Source organism: Glandiceps talaboti, chromosome 6, assembly GCF_964340395.1.
Source record: "Glandiceps talaboti chromosome 6, keGlaTala1.1, whole genome shotgun sequence".
Lineage (NCBI taxonomy): Eukaryota > Metazoa > Hemichordata > Enteropneusta > Spengelidae > Glandiceps > Glandiceps talaboti.
The window spans coordinates 3,374,369-3,393,379 of NC_135554.1; the positions used below are offsets into that span (position 1 = coordinate 3,374,369).

At 37.0% G+C, this 19,011-nt stretch overlaps 1 protein-coding gene across 2 annotated transcripts in view; it reads right to left on the minus strand.

The window, feature by feature from the left end:
• LOC144436373 (cilia- and flagella-associated protein 337-like) overlaps window positions 1–19,011 on the minus strand; it is a 74,046-nt gene that overhangs the window by 3,085 nt on the left and 51,950 nt on the right. For both annotated transcript variants that reach the window (XM_078125161.1, XM_078125160.1), the window contains 3 exons: window positions 14,931–15,048; window positions 12,148–12,266; window positions 8,291–8,423 (listed from right to left, as the gene is read on the minus strand). In XM_078125161.1, the coding sequence (XP_077981287.1) occupies window positions 8,291–8,423; window positions 12,148–12,266; window positions 14,931–15,048 (370 nt within the window). The remainder of the gene's footprint in view (window positions 1–8,290; window positions 8,424–12,147; window positions 12,267–14,930; window positions 15,049–19,011) is intronic.

The window sequence follows — 19,011 nt, forward strand, 5'->3', positions numbered from 1 at the left end:
TGCTATTGGTATGAGGACTGATCACTGTCTGCTATTGGTATGAGGACTGATCACTGTCTGCTATTTGTATGAGGACTGATCACTGTCTGCTATTGGTTTGAGGACTGATCACTGCTATTGGTATGAGGACAGATCACTGCTATTGGTATGAGGGGCTGGTCACTGCTATTGGTATGAGGACTGATCACTGTCTGCTATTGGTATGAGGACTGATCACTCTGTGCTATTGGTATGAGGACTGATCACTGCTATTGGTATGAGGACTGATCACTGTCTGCTATTGGTACGAGGACTGATCACTGTCTGCTATTGGTACGAGGACTGGTCACTCTCTGCTATTGGTATGAGGACTCATCACTGCTATTGGTATGAGGACTGATCACTGTCTGCTATTGGTACGAGGACTGATCACTGTCTGCTATTGGTATGAGGACAGATCACTGCCATTGGTATGAGGACTGACCACTGCTATTGGTATGAGGACTGATCACTGCCTGCTATTGGTATGAGGACTGATCACTGTCTGCCATTGGTATGAGGACTGATCACTGTCTGCTATTGGTATGAGAACTGATCACTGCTATTGGTATGAGGACTGATCACTGCTATTGGTATGAGGACTGATCACTGTCTGCTATTGGTATGAGGACTGATCACTGCTATTGGTATGAGGACTGATCACTGTCTGCTATTGGTATGAGGACTGATCACTGTCTGCTATTGGTATGAGAACTGATCACTGCTATTGGTATGAGGACTGATCACTGTCTGCTATTGGTATGAGGACTGATCACTCTGTGCTATTGGTATGAGGACTGATCACTGCTATTGGTATGAGGACTGATCACTGCTATTGGTATGAGGGGCTGGTCACTGCTATTGGTATGAGGACTGATCACTGTCTGCTATTGGTATGATGACTGATCACTGCTATTGGTATGAGGACTGATCACTGCTATTGGTATGAGGACTGATCACTGCTATTGGTATGAGGACTGATCACTGTCTGCTATTGGTATGAGGACTGATCACTGCTATTGGTATGAGGACTGATCACTGCTATTGGTATGAGGACTGATCACTGCTATTGGTATGAGGACTGATCACTGTCTGCTATTGGTATGATGACTGATCACTGCTATTGGTATGAGGACTGATCACTGTCTGCTATTGGTATGAGAACTGATCACTGCTATTGGTATGAGGACTGATCACTGCTATTGGTATGAGGACTGATCACTGTCTGCTATTGGTATGAGGACTGATCACTGCTATTGGTATGAGGACTGATCACTGCTATTGGTATGAGGACTGATCACTGTCTGCTATTGGTATGAGGACTGATCACTGCTATTGGTATGAGGACTGATCACTGCTATTGGTATGAGGACTGATCACTGCTATTGGTATGAGGACTGATCACTGTCTGCTATTGGTATGAGGACTGATCACTGTCTGCTATTGGTATGAGGACTGATCACTCTCTCCTATTGGTATGAGGACTGATCACTGTCTGCTATTGGTATGAGGACTGATCACTGTCTGCTATTGGTATGAGGACTGATCACTGTCTGCTATTGGTATGAGGACTGATCACTGCTATTGGTATGAGGACTGATCACTGTCTGCTATTGGTATGAGGACTGATCACTGCTATTGGTATGAGGACTGATCACTGCTATTGGTATGAGGACTGATCACTGTCTGCTATTGGTATGAGGACTGATCACTGCTATTGGTATGAGGACTGATCACTGCTATTGGTATGAGGACTGATCACTGTCTGCTATTGGTATGAGGACTGATCACTGTCTGCTATTGGTATGAGGACTGATCACTGCTATTGGTACGAGGACTGATCACTGTCTGCTATTGGTATGAGGACTGATCACTCTCTCCTATTGGTATGAGGACTGATCACTGCTATTGGTATGAGGACTGATCACTGTCTGCTATTGGTATGAGGACTGATCACTGTCTGCTATTGGTATGAGGACTGATCACTGTCTGCTATTGGTATGAGGACTGATCACTGCTATTGGTATGAGGACTGATCACTGCCTGCTATTGGTATGAGGACTGATCACTGTCTGCTATTGGTATGAGGACTGATCACTCTCTGCTATTGGTATGAGGACTGATCACTGCTATTGGTATGAGGACTGATCACTGTCTGCTATTGGTATGAGGACTGATCACTGCTATTGGTATGAGGACTGATTATTGTCTGCTATAGTCTATCAGCTAGCCCTCGGATGTTCTTCCGATAAAATACGACACACAGCCGAACAACGCTATCGAGGATGGAACATCCGGGGTCTAGCGAATGTCATTAGGATATAAATAACTGCCAATCAGAGAACCGTATTAGCGACAAGCACAAACAGAGGACAATAGCTAAATTTTCATGCATATTCATCTTAAGGAGGGGCTTGTAAAAATAACCACCAATGCGTTAACTAAAATGTGTGAATGACAACGTCTACACACTCATCAAACACAATTACCATGAACTGATAAGACATTGTAATGACATAAATGTGTTTGTCAACACCTGCATGCAGAGATTGAATATATTAAAGTATATATATGCATATATGGCCCAACCCACCGCTTATCGTAATCTCAATGGAATGTCCGGTCTGAAAATGACATTCGCTAGACTGTTCGGGCAAGCCCTCACATAGTTATAGCATCGAAAGAAAGCCCGAACGTCTAGCAGCAAGACTATGTCTGCTATTGGTATGAGGACTGATCACTGTCTGCTATTGGTATGAGGACTGATCACTGTCTGCTATTGGTATGAGGACTGATCACTGCTATTGGTATGAGGACAGATCACTCTCTGCTATTGGTATGAGGACTGATCACTGCTATTGGTATGAGGACTGATCACTGTCTGCTATTGGTATGAGGACTGATCACTGTCTGCTATTGGTATGAGGACAGATCACCCTCTGCTATTGGTATGAGGACTGATCACTGTCTGCTATTGATATGAGGACAGATCACTGCTATTGGTATGAGGACTGATCACTGTCTGCTATTGGTATGAGGACTGATCACTGCTATTGGTATGAGGACTGATCACTGCTATTGGTATGAGGACTGATCACTGTCTGCTATTGGTATGAGGACTGATCACTGCTATTGGTCTTCAACCAGTTGTAAACTTCGGAATGGTCGGAAAATTTAGTCAAAAACCTGTCGGATAGCTAGCAACTATCACTGAGTCACAGTGAGTGTAAACAACTCAGAAACGGACAGGAAATGCTTATTTAGCTTAGTGTATGCAAACAAACATCGTACAATAAACATTTAGAGATCCTTTGATGTTTACCACAGTTGCGTATCCTGTGGGTGGAGGGTCTATGCTCTAAGTGACATTTTGGTCATCACACTCTAGTTGCACGCATCACTACCCAATATATTTGTAAAAGCCTGACTAGCCTTTGCCCTGTTCACACAGTGTAAATAACCAGGCCAGCAAATGTGAATATAAAACATGTGTAAAATAAGTGACTTCTTTAAAAATACACAATGCTGATGTTAGATACAACAGTTACTAGTTAATATACAATTTAAGGAACATTCACACATTTTACTTAAAGGGGAACACAACAGTGGAATTAAAGACAACTATTTTTGAATCTGTCACAGCTATTGTGTTAATAAAACAGTTGTTTCCACGGCATATTTCTTTGAAATTGCACATCAATGTTAAGGTAGGAGGTGTCAAATTTGAATTATGCCAACAACACAACTCTTGGCGCAGATTGGAACAGACACACTTGTCAACAATCGAATACAAAACAAACCCGAAAGTGTTTGGAAGTGAGGTGAAGTGTTAGATGTGTTTCAAGCGCTGTACATACTCTTTGAGATTTAGGGGTGAACGGAAGGTAATTTCATATAACTGAGTTTCAGAATCCTTGCAAAGAAAATTAGATATACTAACATTACTTGTTGCTCGTTAAAGAGGGTCTGACTTACAAATATTAGACTTGATAAAATGTATCATCACCCACACTCCCTATATCGCCAGTCTGGAAACATGGCAAATTCATTTCAACCAAAGCAGGTTCAGGTAAATAATCCATTCACACCTTAGGTTGTTGAAAATACTCTCCTGAATATAATTTACAGGCGACCGGATTTGTCAGTGTGGGTTTAAGCAAAACATAAAATCGCTGGACTACGCATAGTTTAAAAAAAAATAAGTCTGGACCTACCATACTTAAAAGTATAAGTTCATTAGGTGTACTGGGACTAATCTTTAACTGTCAAAAATCATGTTGTAGTAAATTGTTGTAAATCTACTTATTTTGACCACTAAATATGTGTAAATACAAGAAACGGTCATTATCAGGAAAACAAATGTGGTGATATAGTAATTTCTCTGCATTTTGACATATTCAGATATCAATGCTTAGGTATGCAAAGTATAATAAAAATCTATTGATGGTTTTGAATTTGACATCTCTCCCCTTACCTTGAAACAAAATGATAAATCAATCTGTAAGACTCATTTCACACTAAAATTGGTTGAATTTATTTCAATGGTGGTGTTCCCCTTTGTACTATCAAAGTTCACATACAACACACACACACACACGAAGAAAGACAATGAAAGTATTCTTTACTGTCAAACCTAAAACACTGATACATCATAAAGTCACTATATCACAACAATCTAAATTTGTTGGCATGACTACAGAGAAATACAATGTTAACGAGACAAAAGGATACATGACAACATTTGACATCAAAACTAGTTTTCATTACCGTATACAAGTCACAGAGTAGAAATACTCAGTCTAGTATATATTGATTAGTGACATGACTGAAATGGATGGATGTTTATCTTCTATGGTCATGGATGAGAGTTACATGATTGAAACTTAAAGGCCAAGGATTCAGTCCAAGGTCTCTTGCATCAGTTCTTGCATCTTATAAATCAACTGATTAGATTAGTTTACTCTGGACCAACAACCTTTTCTATAGCTCTGCCAACAACTGCTTGTCAAACTATTTTAATTCTTATTGAAACTTGACCTTTATATAAGTGCCATTTTTTCTGTTTGATGTACAAATTATATATAACATAAAATTTAACAAGATTGGTCCATTGTGAGTTGTGAGTGTTTACAGTCTAGTGGTTTGTCAACACTAACTAGATTTACTGTCTTTGTTAAACTGTTAGTTATACACACTCTGTGACCTGTGGCAGTGAACTAGTTGAAAGTTCAACACATAAAATCTTACTAACTATCTACCTTCTTCCCCTGGATTGACCATCAATGGTTGTCATGACATCAATGAAATATAAACAAACAAAAATAATAAGGTGAACTAGCAAACCAATTCATGAATTCACACCACACTGTGCTTAAAGTGAATATGTGAAGTTTTAACTTACATACCATATGCTTATGGTTCACCTACAAATATACAGCACACATTGATTTATTAAAATGCAAACAAGGATACAACAATAATATTCAGCATGCAAGGAACAAATCACACACTATAAATATATATATACAATTAATGGCAATGACATTGTAGCACAACTGCATACTTTATGCAAGGATTCAAGATATGCAATGCAATCTTTGGAAGGTATAAATAGTCGGACATCTACATGTTGTTTGATTGTTGCTATGGGCATGTCCATGGCTGCTATGAACAACTGTATTTAATTTTGAATGCTCATTCACTGAACTACCCCTCACTACTTTTTTTCTAGTAATTGGCTGTTGCCAAATACATATTTTGTGTTTTAGACCTGATATACATATAAAATTGGGATCATCTTGTCTTACATGAAGACCAAGCCATACCTCCATCAATTTTTAGACCAATTCCAAACAAGAAACGTTTTACAGCTTATGTGTCATTGGTCAAAAGACTTGCCTAGATCAAACTCTCAAAGCAACACTAAAAATAATACCTTCATCAATGTAATTGCTCTAGCAGTTTTTGACACACATACTCGCTCGCTCGCTCTCTCGCTCTCGCTCTCTCTCTCTCTCTCTCTCTCTCTCTCTCTCTCTCTCTCTCTCTCTCTCTCTCTCTCTCTCTCTCTCTCTCTCTCTCTCTCTCTCTCTCTCTCTCTCCACACACACACATATGCACACCCACATGCATGCACAGACGTATGACAGACAATGACTGAACAGACAAGACTTTACCATGACTACAGCACAACATTATCTCAGTTCAGTTGTGCTTATAACATACACATAGGGAAGGAAATTCTTAAACTACAGAGAGGAATTTGGATATAAAACTTATTATGCACGACACACAAATACACACAAAACTTAAATGCAGATGATCAAACACACAAAACACTGAAAGTTGATATAGCAGTAAAAACACCAAAGACTAGATAATAAGATCTTTTGCATAATACTGGCCCATGGTTAACATTGACAGTTTTCATTGTTGGACAACTTTGTAATCCTATTTGTTTCCATTTGAACACTATTCATGGGTAATATAAGAACTGACTATACACAAGTACTAGCATATTCAGTTGTTTATGTATTAAGTTATTGTCATGACAACAAGAGCTCACAAAGTAATTATGTATTACTAAACAGACTCATGTAGCATGATAAGGATTGTCAAATCACTGTGATTTGCAGAGAAGCCAAACTTCTAAACAACTAATGTTCACATTCTTTGAAAGCACAGTCAGTTTAATCTCTCAAATATTTAATTTAACACTTGATACAAGTTCATCTGTGCATGCATGATTTCACAGCTATACACAAAACATAACTAATAGGTTTTTAAAAAATATAATGTACACATGAAATCACACACTACACATGTTATACAAAACAAGACAACAAACAGTGTCACATAAAAATTAGAGGAATAAATAACACACATTACAATATATACACAAATTAGCATGCTTGGGTATATACACACAAGGGTAATTACATTACACACTTTAATCAGGAATGTACATACGATGTTTAATAATTTATTTAATATCTACATATAGAACACTTGAACTGACTCTCACTTTGCAGTCATTCTATAAATATATGTTAAAGTTCAACAAGGTGTATGGTGAGATATATGTACATGTCTGACTATGGTATGGTGAGATATATGTACATGTCTGACTATGGTATGGCCACATATATATGTACATGTCTGACTATGGTATGGTGAGATATATGTACATGTCTGACTATGGTATGGTGAGATATATGTACATGTCTGACTATGGTATGGTGAGATATATGTACATGTCTGACTATGGTATGGCCACATATATATGTACATGACTGACTATGGTATGACCCCATATATATGTACATGTCTGACTATGGTATGGTGAGATATATGTACATGTCTGACTATGGTATGGTGAGATATATGTACATGTCTGACTATGGTATGGTGAGATATATGTACATGTCTGACTATGGTATGGTGAGATTTATGTACATGACTGACTATGGTATGGTGAGATTTATGTACATGTCTGACTATGGTATGGTGAGATTTATGTACATGTCTGACTATGGTATGACCCCATATATATGTACATGTCTGACTATGGTATGGTGAGATTTATGTACATGACTGACTATGGTATGGTGAGATATATGTACATGTCTGACTATGGTATGGTGAGATATATGTACATGTCTGACTATGGTATGGTGAGATATATGTACATGTCTGACTATGGTATGGTGAGATTTATGTACATGTCTGACTATGGTATGACCCCATATATATGTACATGACTGACTATGGTATGGTGAGATATATGTACATGTCTGACTATGGTATGGTGAGATTTATGTACATGTCTGACTATGGTATGACCCCATATATATGTACATGTCTGACTATGGTATGACCCCATATATATGTACATGTCTGACTATGGTATGGTGAGATATATGTACATGTCTGACTATGGTATGGTGAGATATATGTACATGTCTGACTATGGTATGGTGAGATATATGTACATGTCTGACTATGGTATGACCCCATATATATGTACATGTCTGACTATGGTATGGTGAGATATATGTACATGTCTGACTATGGTATGGTGAGATATATGTACATGTCTGACTATGGTATGGTGAGATATATGTACATGTATGACTATGGTATGGTGAGATATATGTACATGTCTGACTATGGTATGGCCACATATATATGTACATGTCTGACTATGGTATGGTGAGATATATGTACATGTCTGACTATGGTATGGTGAGATTTATGTACATGTCTGACTTACCGTCTGCAATATTTGGTAACCTCTCAACTTTAAAAGTTGGGTCATCAGGATCACTGAAGTATTTGTGTGGATTGATGACAAAGTCTGGTTTCTTTAGTGACCCTACATCATTTAATTCTGATGTTCCAAGAGCCTACATGAGAAATATAGATTAATAAAGAAAGATACTACATAGAGGCAAATGTTAGCATTTAAATGTCATAACAGTGCTTGACAAAAAAAGGGTTGACACACCTTAGAATTAAACAAGTCTTCAGTCACGGTCACCTTGAATACTTTAGTTCTTTGTGACTGAATAATGACATGATTTATAAACCAAAATTAAATAAATACTATAAAGTGCCTGTGATGTGCAGGATATGGCCAGATTTTGAAGTATGAAGTATGTGGGTGTCTGTCTAAACTCATATGGAGTGTGTGAGGTGTGTGTCTAAACTTCTAAACCCATATGATGTATGTGGGGTGCGTGTCTAAATTGATATGAAGTATGTGGGGTGTGTCTAAACTCATATGGAGTGTGTGAGGTGTGTGTCTAAACTTCTAAACCCATATGATGTATGTGGGGTGTGTGTCTAAATTGATATGAAGTATGTGGGGTGTGTCTAAACTCATATGGAGTGTGTGAGGTGTGTGTCTAAACTTATAAACCCATATGATGTATGTGGGGTGTGTGTCTAAATTGATATGAAGTATGTGGGGTGTGTCAAAACTCATATGGAGTGTGTGTCTAAACTTACATAAAGTAAGTGAGATATCTGTCTAAACTCATGTGGAGTGTGTAGGTTGTGGCCAAACCTATATGAAGTGTGTGGGTTGTGTGTCTAAACTCCTTGAGGACCAATAAATAAATAAATAAATAAATAAAGCTGCCGTGAAGCGGCTCAATGACTAGTACGCATGCGCGTCGTATATACTATGCGAAAAAATTTGGTGGTTCTCCCAATGATGCATTGCGGCGCGCACTGACTATGCATGCGCCTTCCATATACTACGTGCATTCTCCACGCGCTACCGTATCATCGTATATCATAGGCGACATAACATCACCATGCATTGCAATATTGTAACAGTAGGCCTGTTGGCACGATTATCGTAACATTGTAACGAGTATCGAGGCATCACTGTACCTCAAGGAGAAATTGTTACACTATTTGGAAGTTTGATGCACGGCGGTACGCGATACGGACCACTGATGACATAGCGCAGTTTAATTTCCGGGTTGTGGAAGTGTGGTTTTGATATTTATATTGTCGATAATTGTTTTTTTTACATGTTTTAAAAAGAATATCTACTTTCCTATGTTTGTTGGTACAGTAACATTCCTAAATCATCGAGTTGAATTGTCCAAAGACCAATGTACGTTGGTGGAGGGTCTATTGAGAAGTTGGCTGATTGAAAGAACAATATTAATCTAATGGCTATGATGGTTTTTGAAACCAACAACTGCATAGAGTATTGACTTGCTTTACTTCTCGCGTCCATGTCAGAGAATTAGTTGTCATTCAATAAAATAAATTTTGATGGTATAAACCTGGAAAATGACCCAAATCAAATGTATCAACCCTGGCCCAGGCAGCCGGTCACAAATGAATCTACCCTGCGCGAGCTTATGGGCTTTGCCTAGTTATTATATTAATAATAATAATAATATGGAGTGTGTGGGAGTTTGTCTAAACTCATATAAGTTATGGTGACTTAGAAGAGAACAAGACTTTCAATCACTTCATACTATCTATCTATTCTATGATTCTGGTCAACATCAATTTTTTAACACAACTGGATAACATACATTACTAAGAAAGTGAAAAGTGTTACATACATACAATCTGATTAAAATCCGATGTAGATGTCGGCTAATCATTCATTGCTATTTTACCTTCGTTATTTTGTCTGAATTGACCTTCTTGGTACATGTTTACGTTTTTATCCTGACCGCCTTACCTCCTCTACATCTGAACTGGTGCGCCCATGCCCACGCCATTCTGCTCAGTGAGCCACACAGCCAATCAGGTTGCGTCTTACTTGTCATGGACATACGCATTGAATATCAACAAACAACATGGTGTTACTTGTGCACACAGGCAACTGACAACGTACGAAGTATTTCAACTGTAAAAACATTCAGTGATTGTATTGCTATATATTTACGGTAAATAAAGAATTCTTGTTTAGATGTACCTCTATGCATTTCGTCTTATGTTAGCTACATTGGAACGCGTTTCCCGGGTAGTGTTCATGTTTATCGCGTACACGTTCTCTCTAGTACGCTTCTCCTGGAACGTAAAGTAGTCATGAAGTATTGTACGATTCACAGAAATATTTGCCACAGTTGTGTTATATGAACTCAGAAAAGGGGAAATTTAAGAAATAATTTCTAAAAAACGTCCTTATTGTGAAAATTTCAGTCACTTCGCATTGCATTGCGTTGCATACATTATAAACTGTCTTCAGTTAGATGCAATCTGATTGGCTGTGTGGTTCACTGAGCAGAACGGCGTGGGCATGGGTGACAGTTCAGATGTAGAGGAGGCGATCACGATAAAAACGTAAACATGTACTACGAAGGTCAATTCAGGCAAAATAACGAAGGTAAAATAGCAATGAACGATTAGCCGACATCTACATCGGATTTTAATCAGATTGATACATACAACATGTATTGTGTTGATAGTATGGCTACCATGGTAACATACATAAATTATGTTGATAGCACAGCTACCATGGTAACATACATACACTTATCATATTGATAGCATGGCTACCATGGTAACATACATACATGTATTGTATTGATAGCATGGCTACCATGGTAACATACATACATGTATTGTGTTGATAGCATGGCTACCATGGTAACATACATACATGTATTGTGTTGATAGCATGGCTACCATGGTAACATACATACATGTATTGTATTGATAGCATGGCTACCATGGTAACATACATACATGTATTGTGTTGATAGCATGGCTACCATGGTAACATACATACATGTATTGTGTTGATAGCATGGCTACCATGGTAACATACATACATGTATTGTGTTGATAGCATGGCTACCATGGTAACATACATACATGTATTGTGTTGATAGCATGGCTACCATGGTAACATACACACATGTATTGTGTTGATAGCATGGCTACCATGGTAACATACATACATGTATTGTGTTGATAGCATGGCTACCATGGTAACATACATACATGTATTGTGTTGATAGCATGGCTACCATGGTAACATACATACATGTATTGTGTTGATAGCATGGCTACCATGGTAACATACATACATGTATTGTGTTGATAGCATGGCTACCATGGTAACATACACACATGTATTGTGTTGATAGCATGGCTACCATGGTAACATAGTACATACATGTATTGCACTGATAGCTTGGCTACCATACATGTATGTTAATTACCTGAAATGCATAAATAGATCGAGAGCTAACTAAACTGACTAACCAACACCATTATCTACCAAATACTACTACACTGACAAGTAAAAAGAAAACACTGTACAAACAAACTGACACCTATGTCAATCAACTTACAAACCTGTGTCCATAATAATGGTGCTTGTTTGTCCCGAAGCTTGCAAGAGAAAGTTGTCAGGAATTTAATGCAACAAAACAGTCAATTGTATGGAGGCAACATGTCTTCAAAATGAAGGAATATATATCATGTCTATACTACAAATGTACTTGATATGTTGTAATTCAAAGTCAACATAAAGTATAATTATTATACATTATACAATAACTAGATCCTATAAGACTACAGAGTTATGTAATTTCAGATTCCATACACCATTCATCAAATATCATTGTATCTTAGTATACTACTTACAGCATAGGGACCAGCTGGTGGTTGACCTGTACTTTCCCAGTGAAGGTACGGCAAATTTGGAATGACTCCTGGCTGTCGACGTTCTCGCTTTGTAACTCTGCTTTCCTGGTATTCTTTACCTACAAAGGCAGTATATTGGTATAAACATTGGTTATTGATATACCAATGACTAGTTTAACAACACTCCCTATGTGTATATACAGAGCAGTCAATATTTATGGGGGTGGGGTTGTGGTAGGGGTGGGGTGGGGTTATGACTTCTTGAACCTGTACAATTAATCTGAATTTCTGGGGAACTGTCATGTAGTTGTGTTCATATGATATATAATATCTTAGGAGATATGATAGATAGATATGGGAACTGTCATTCAAAATGATGAGATGTACTAAGAACTGTCATGTGGTTGTGTTCAAAATGTTGAGATGTACTAGGAACTGTCATGTGGTTGTGTTCAAAATGATGAGATGTACTAGGAACTGTCATGTGGTTGTGTTCAAAATGATGAGATGTACTAGGAACTGTCATGTGGTTGTGTTCAAAATGATGAGATGTACTAGGAACTGTCATGTGGTTGTGTTCAAAATGATGAAATGTACTAGGAACTGTCATGTGGTTGTGTTCAAAATGATGAGATGTACTAGGAACTGTCATGTGGTTGTGTTCAAAATGATGAGATGTACTAGGAACTGTCATGTGGTTGTGTTCAAAATGATGAGATGTACTAGGAACTGTCATGTGGTTGTGTTCAAAATGATGAGATGTACTAGGAACTGTCATGTGGTTGTGTTCAAAATGTTGAGATGTACTAGGAACTGTCATGTGGTTGTATTCAAAATGATGAGATGTACTAGGAACTGTCATGTGGTTGTGTTCAAAATGATGAGATGTATTAGGAACTGTCATGTGGTTGTATTCAAAATGATCAGATGTACTAGGAACTATCATGTGGTTGTGTTCAAAATGATGACATGTACTAGGAACTGTCATGTGGTTGTGTTCAAAATGATGAGATGTACTAGGAACTGTCATGTGGTTGTGTTCAATTTCTCAAAATGATGAGATGTACTAGGAACTGTCATGTGGTTGTGTTCAAAATGTTGAGGTGTACTAGGAACTGTCATGTGGTTGTGTTCAAAATGATGAGATGTACTAGGAACTGTCATGTGGTTGTGTTCAAAATGTTGAGATGTACTAGGAACTGTCATGTGGTTGTGTTCAAAATGTTGAGATGTACTAGGAACTGTCATGTGGTTGTGTTCAAAATGATGAGATGTACTAGGAACTGTCATGTGGTTGTGTTCAAAATGATGAGATGTACTAGGAACTGTCATGTAGTTGTGTTCAAAATGTTGAGATGTACTAGGAACTGTCATGTGGTTGTGTTCAAAATGATGAGATGTACTAGGAACTGTCATGTGGTTGTGTTCAAAATGATGAGATGTACTAGGAACTGTCATGTAGTTGTGTTCAAAATGATGAGATGTACTAGGAACTGTCATGTGGTTGTGTTCAAAATGATGAGATGTACTAGGAACTGTCATGTGGTTGTGTTCAAAATGATGAGATGTACTAGGAACTGTCATGTGGTTGTGTTCAAAATGATGAGATGTACTAGGAACTGTCATGTGGTTGTGTTCAAAATGATGAGATGTACTAGGAACTGTCATGTGGTTGTGTTCAAAATGATGAGATGTACTAGGAACTGTCATGTGGTTGTGTTCAAAATGTTGAGATGTACTAGGAACTGTCATGTGGTTGTGTTCAAAATGATGAGATGTACTAGGAACTGTCATGTGGTTGTGTTCAAAATGTTGAGATGTACTAGGAACTGTCATGTGGTTGTGTTCAAAATGATGAGATGTACTAGGAACTGTCATGTGGTTGTGTTCAAAATGATGAGATGTACTAGGAACTGTCATGTGGTTGTGTTCAAAATGTTGAGATGTACTAGGAACTGTCATGTGGTTGTGTTCAAAATGATGAGATGTACTAGGAACTGTCATGTGGTTGTGTTCAAAATGTTGAGATGTACTAGGAACTGTCATGTGGTTGTGTTCAAAATGATGAGATGTACTAGGAACTGTCATGTGGTTGTGTTCAAAATGTTGAGATGTACTAGGAACTGTCATGTGGTTGTGTTCAAAATGTTGAGATGTACTAGGAACTGTCATGTGGTTGTGTTCAAAATGATGAGATGTACTAGGAACTGTCATGTGGTTGTGTTCAAAATGATGAGATGTACTAGGAACTGTCATGTAGTTGTGTTCAAAATGATGAGATGTACTAGGAACTGTCATGTGGTTGTGTTCAAAATGATGAGATGTACTAGGAACTGTCATGTGGTTGTGTTCAAAATGATGAGATGTACTAGGAACTGTCATGTGGTTGTGTTCAAAATGATGAGATGTACTAGGAACTGTCATGTGGTTGTGTTCAAAATGATGAGATGTACTAGGAACTGTCATGTGGTTGTGTTCAAAATGATGAGATGTACTAGGAACTGTCATGTGGTTGTGTTCAAAATGATGAGATGTACTAGGAACTGTCATGTGGTTGTGTTCAAAATGATGAGATGTACTAGGAACTGTCATGTGGTTGTGTTCAAAATGATGAGATTGTACTAGGAACTGTCATGTGGTTGTGTTCAAAATGATGATCGTACTAGGAACTGTCATGTGGTTGTGTTCAAAATGATGAAATGTACTGCAAACTGTTATGTAGTTGTATACTGAAAAAGGATAAATTTTGAATCAAAAGCCATCACCATGACAATCCAACTCACCTAATCTAGTAATTTCCCAGGTATTGGTTTTGTATTCAGCTTCATATTCACCAGGTTCCCATCCACTGTCTTCTGTAGTATAGCTATCTGTATCTGATAACTCATACTCAGCTTCATCCTGAATTACACATCAAAGTTTAGATTATACATAAACAAGGTAAATCAAGCAATATCCACAACAAATAATATGATATTCAACCCAGCTCTTTTTAATTTTAAGTCTTTTGACCAAATTCAAATAATTAGTTTACCACTGACATCTACCAAGGGTGCAGTATTTATCTATAACCATCTAGTCAAACATCACATTGCTTATAGATCTAATTTAAACATCATGAACTGATCATCGTACTGTCAACAATTCTTTATTGAGATTAAACAAGGGTTATCCCTACCAATTGTTAGGGTAAGCCTGGTGGAGTCGTGATGGTCTAATTTTTAAAATGGCCAGCTTGGAATCTGCAGGTTGCAGGTTCAAGCCTTACTGCAGCCATTTGTTTCAGAATGGCTAAAGCTCTTGTGCATGATTTGAACCATACATGAGCCACAGTCAACCCAGCTGTATAATTGGGGACCTGGAAGGATAGAGGTTGCAATGTGAATGCTTTAATCCTATGCACTTATAAAGGCTCCCTAGAGAGTTGAGGAAGTATAAAGGGCCATCATGCCACTATAGATCCGTGCCTGGAGTAGTACAGTAGTTGTAATTTGCACTTTGAGCACATTGTCAGAATGTGGTTTATCAAAATAGCATAATGACGTGTATAGCACAAATCTACAGTTATCAAAAATATGTTTATCCACTTGCTGATCCATGCTAGGTATAGGTGTTCATTTGCTGAATGATTATCATGTTGCCTATACAACCCTGTTGTTGTCTTTGCAATATATGCAATTTAGCTGTTGCAGTCTTATTCAGTACATCAACAATTCAGTTGGTCTAATATTGTAGTCTTATTCAGTACATCAACAATTCAGTTGGTCTAATATTGTAGTCTTATTCAGTACATCAACAATTCAGTTGGTCTAATATTGTAGTCTTATTCAGTACATCAACAATTCAGCTGGTCTAATATTGTAGTCTTATTCAGTACATCAACAATTCAGTTGGTCTAATATTGTAGTCTTATTCAGTACATCAACAATTCAGCTGGTCTAATATTGTAGTCTTATTCAGTACATCAACAATTCAGCTGGTCTAATATTGTAGTCTTATTCAGTACATCAACAATTCAGCTGGTCTAATATTGCAGTCTTATTCAGTACATCAACAATTCAGCTGGTCTAATATTGCAGTCTTATTCAGTACATCAACAATTCAGCTGGTCTAATATTGCAGTCTTATTCAGTACATCAACAATTCAGTTGGTCTAATATTGTAGTCTTATTCAGTACATCAACAATTCAGTTGGTCTAATATTGTAGTCTTATTCAGTACATCAACAATTCAGCTGGTCTAATATTGTAGTCTTATTCAGTACATCAACAATTCAGTTGGTCTAATATTGTAGTCTTATTCAGTACATCAACAATTCAGCTGGTCTAATATTGTAGTCTTATTCAGTACATCAACAATTCAGCTGGTCTAATATTGTAGTCTTATTCAGTACATCAACAATTCAGTTGGTCTAATATTGCAGTCTTATTCAGTACATCAACAATTCAGTTGGTCTAATATTGTAGTCTTATTCAGTACATCAACAATTCAGCTGGTCTAATATTGCAGTCTTATTCAGTACATCAACAATTCAGCTGGTCTAATATTGCAGTCTTATTCAGTACATCTACAATTCAGTTGGTCTAATATTGTAGTCTTATTCAGTACATCAACAATTCAGTTGGTCTAATATTGTAGTCTTATTCAGTACATCAACAATTCAGTTGGTCTAATATTGTAGTCTTATTCAGTACATCAACAATTCAGCTGGTCTAATATTGTAGTCTTATTCAGTACATCAACAATTCAGTTGGTCTAATATTGTAGTCTTATTCAGTACATCAACAATTCAGTTGGTCTAATATTGCAGTCTTATTCAGTACATCAACAATTCAGTTGGTCTAATATTGTAGTCTTATTCAGTACATCAACAATTCAGCTGGTCTAATATTGTAGTCTTATTCAGTACATCAACAATTCAGCTGGTCTAATATTGTAGTCTTATTCAGTACATCAACAATTCAGTTGGTCTAATATTGCAGTCTTATTCAGTACATCAACAATTCAGCTGGTCTAATATTGCAGTCTTATTCAGTACATCAACAATTCAGTTGGTCTAATATTGCAGTCTTATTCAGTACATCAACAATTCAGCTGGTCTAATATTGTAGTCTTATTCAGTACATCAACAATTCAGCTGGTCTAATATTGCAGTCTTATTCAGTACATCAACAATTCAGCTGGTCTAATATTGCAGTCTTATTCAGTACATCAACAATTCAGCTGGTCTAATATTGTAGTCTTATTCAGTACATCAACAATTCAGTTGGTCTAATATTGCAGTCTTATTCAGAACATCAACAATTCAGCTGGTCTAATATTGCAGTCTTATTCAGTACATCAACAATTCAGTTGGTCTAATATTGCAGTCTTATTCAGTACATCTACAATTCAGTTGGTCTAATATTGTAGTCTTATTCAGTACATCAACAATTCAGCTGGTTTAATATTGTAGTCTTATTCAGTACATCAACAATTCAGCTGGTCTAATATTGTAGTCTTATTCAGTACATCAACAATTCAGCTGGTCTAATATTGCAGTCTTATTCAGTACATCAACAATTCAGCTGGTCTAATATTGTAGTCTTATTCAGTACATCAACAATTCAGCTGGTCTAATATTGTAGTCTTATTCAGTACATCAACAATTCAGCTGGTCTAATATTGCAGTCTTATTCAGTACATCAACAATTCAGCTGGTCTAATATTGCAGTCTTATTCAGTACATCAACAATTCAGTTGGTCTAATATTGTAGTCTTATTCAGTACATCAACAATTCAGCTGGTCTAATATTGTAGTCTTATTCAGTACATCAACAATTCAGCTGGTCTAATATTGCAGTCTTATTCAGTACATCAACAATTCAGTTGGTCTAATATTGTAGTCTTATTCAGTACATCAACAATTCAGTTGGTCTAATATTGTAGTCTTATTCAGTACATCAACAATTCAGTTGGTCTAATATTGTAGTCTTATTCAGTACATCAACAATTCAGTTGGTCTAATATTGTAGTCTTATTCAGTACATCAACAATTCAGCTGGTCTAATATTGCAGTCTTATTCAGTACATCAACAATTCAGCTGGTCTAATATTGTAGTCTTATTCAGTACATCAACAATTCAGCTGGTCTAATATTGCAGTCTTATTCAGTACATCAACAATTCAGCTGGTCTAATATTGTAGTCTTATTCAGTACATCAACAATTCAGCTGGTTTAATATTGCAGTCTTATTCAGTACATCAACAATTCAGCTGGTCTAATATTGCAGTCTTATTCAGTACATCAACAATTCAGCTGGTCTAATATTGCAGTCTTATTCAGTACATCAACAATTCAGCTGGTCTAATATTGTAGTCTTATTCAGTACATCAACAATTCAGCTGGTCTAATATTGCAGTCTTATTCAGTACATCAACAATTCAGTTGGTCTAATATTGTAGTCTTATTCAGTACATCAACAATTCAGCTGGTCTAATATTGTAGTCTTATTCAGTACATCAACAATTCAGCTGGTCTAATATTGCAGTCTTATTCAGTACATCAACAATTCAGCTGGTCTAATATTGCAGTCTTATTCAGTACATCAACAATTCAGCTGGTCTAATATTGTAGTCTTATTCAGTACATCAACAATTCAGCTGGTCTAATATTGCAGTCTTATTCAGTACATCAACAATTCAGTTGGTCTAATATTGTAGTCTTATTCAGTACATCAACAATTCAGCTGGTTTAATATTGCAGTCTTATTCAGTACATCAACAATTCAGCTGGTCTAATATTGCAGTCTTATTCAGTACATCAACAATTCAGCTGGTCTAATATTGCAGTCTTATTCAGTACATCAACAATTCAGCTGGTCT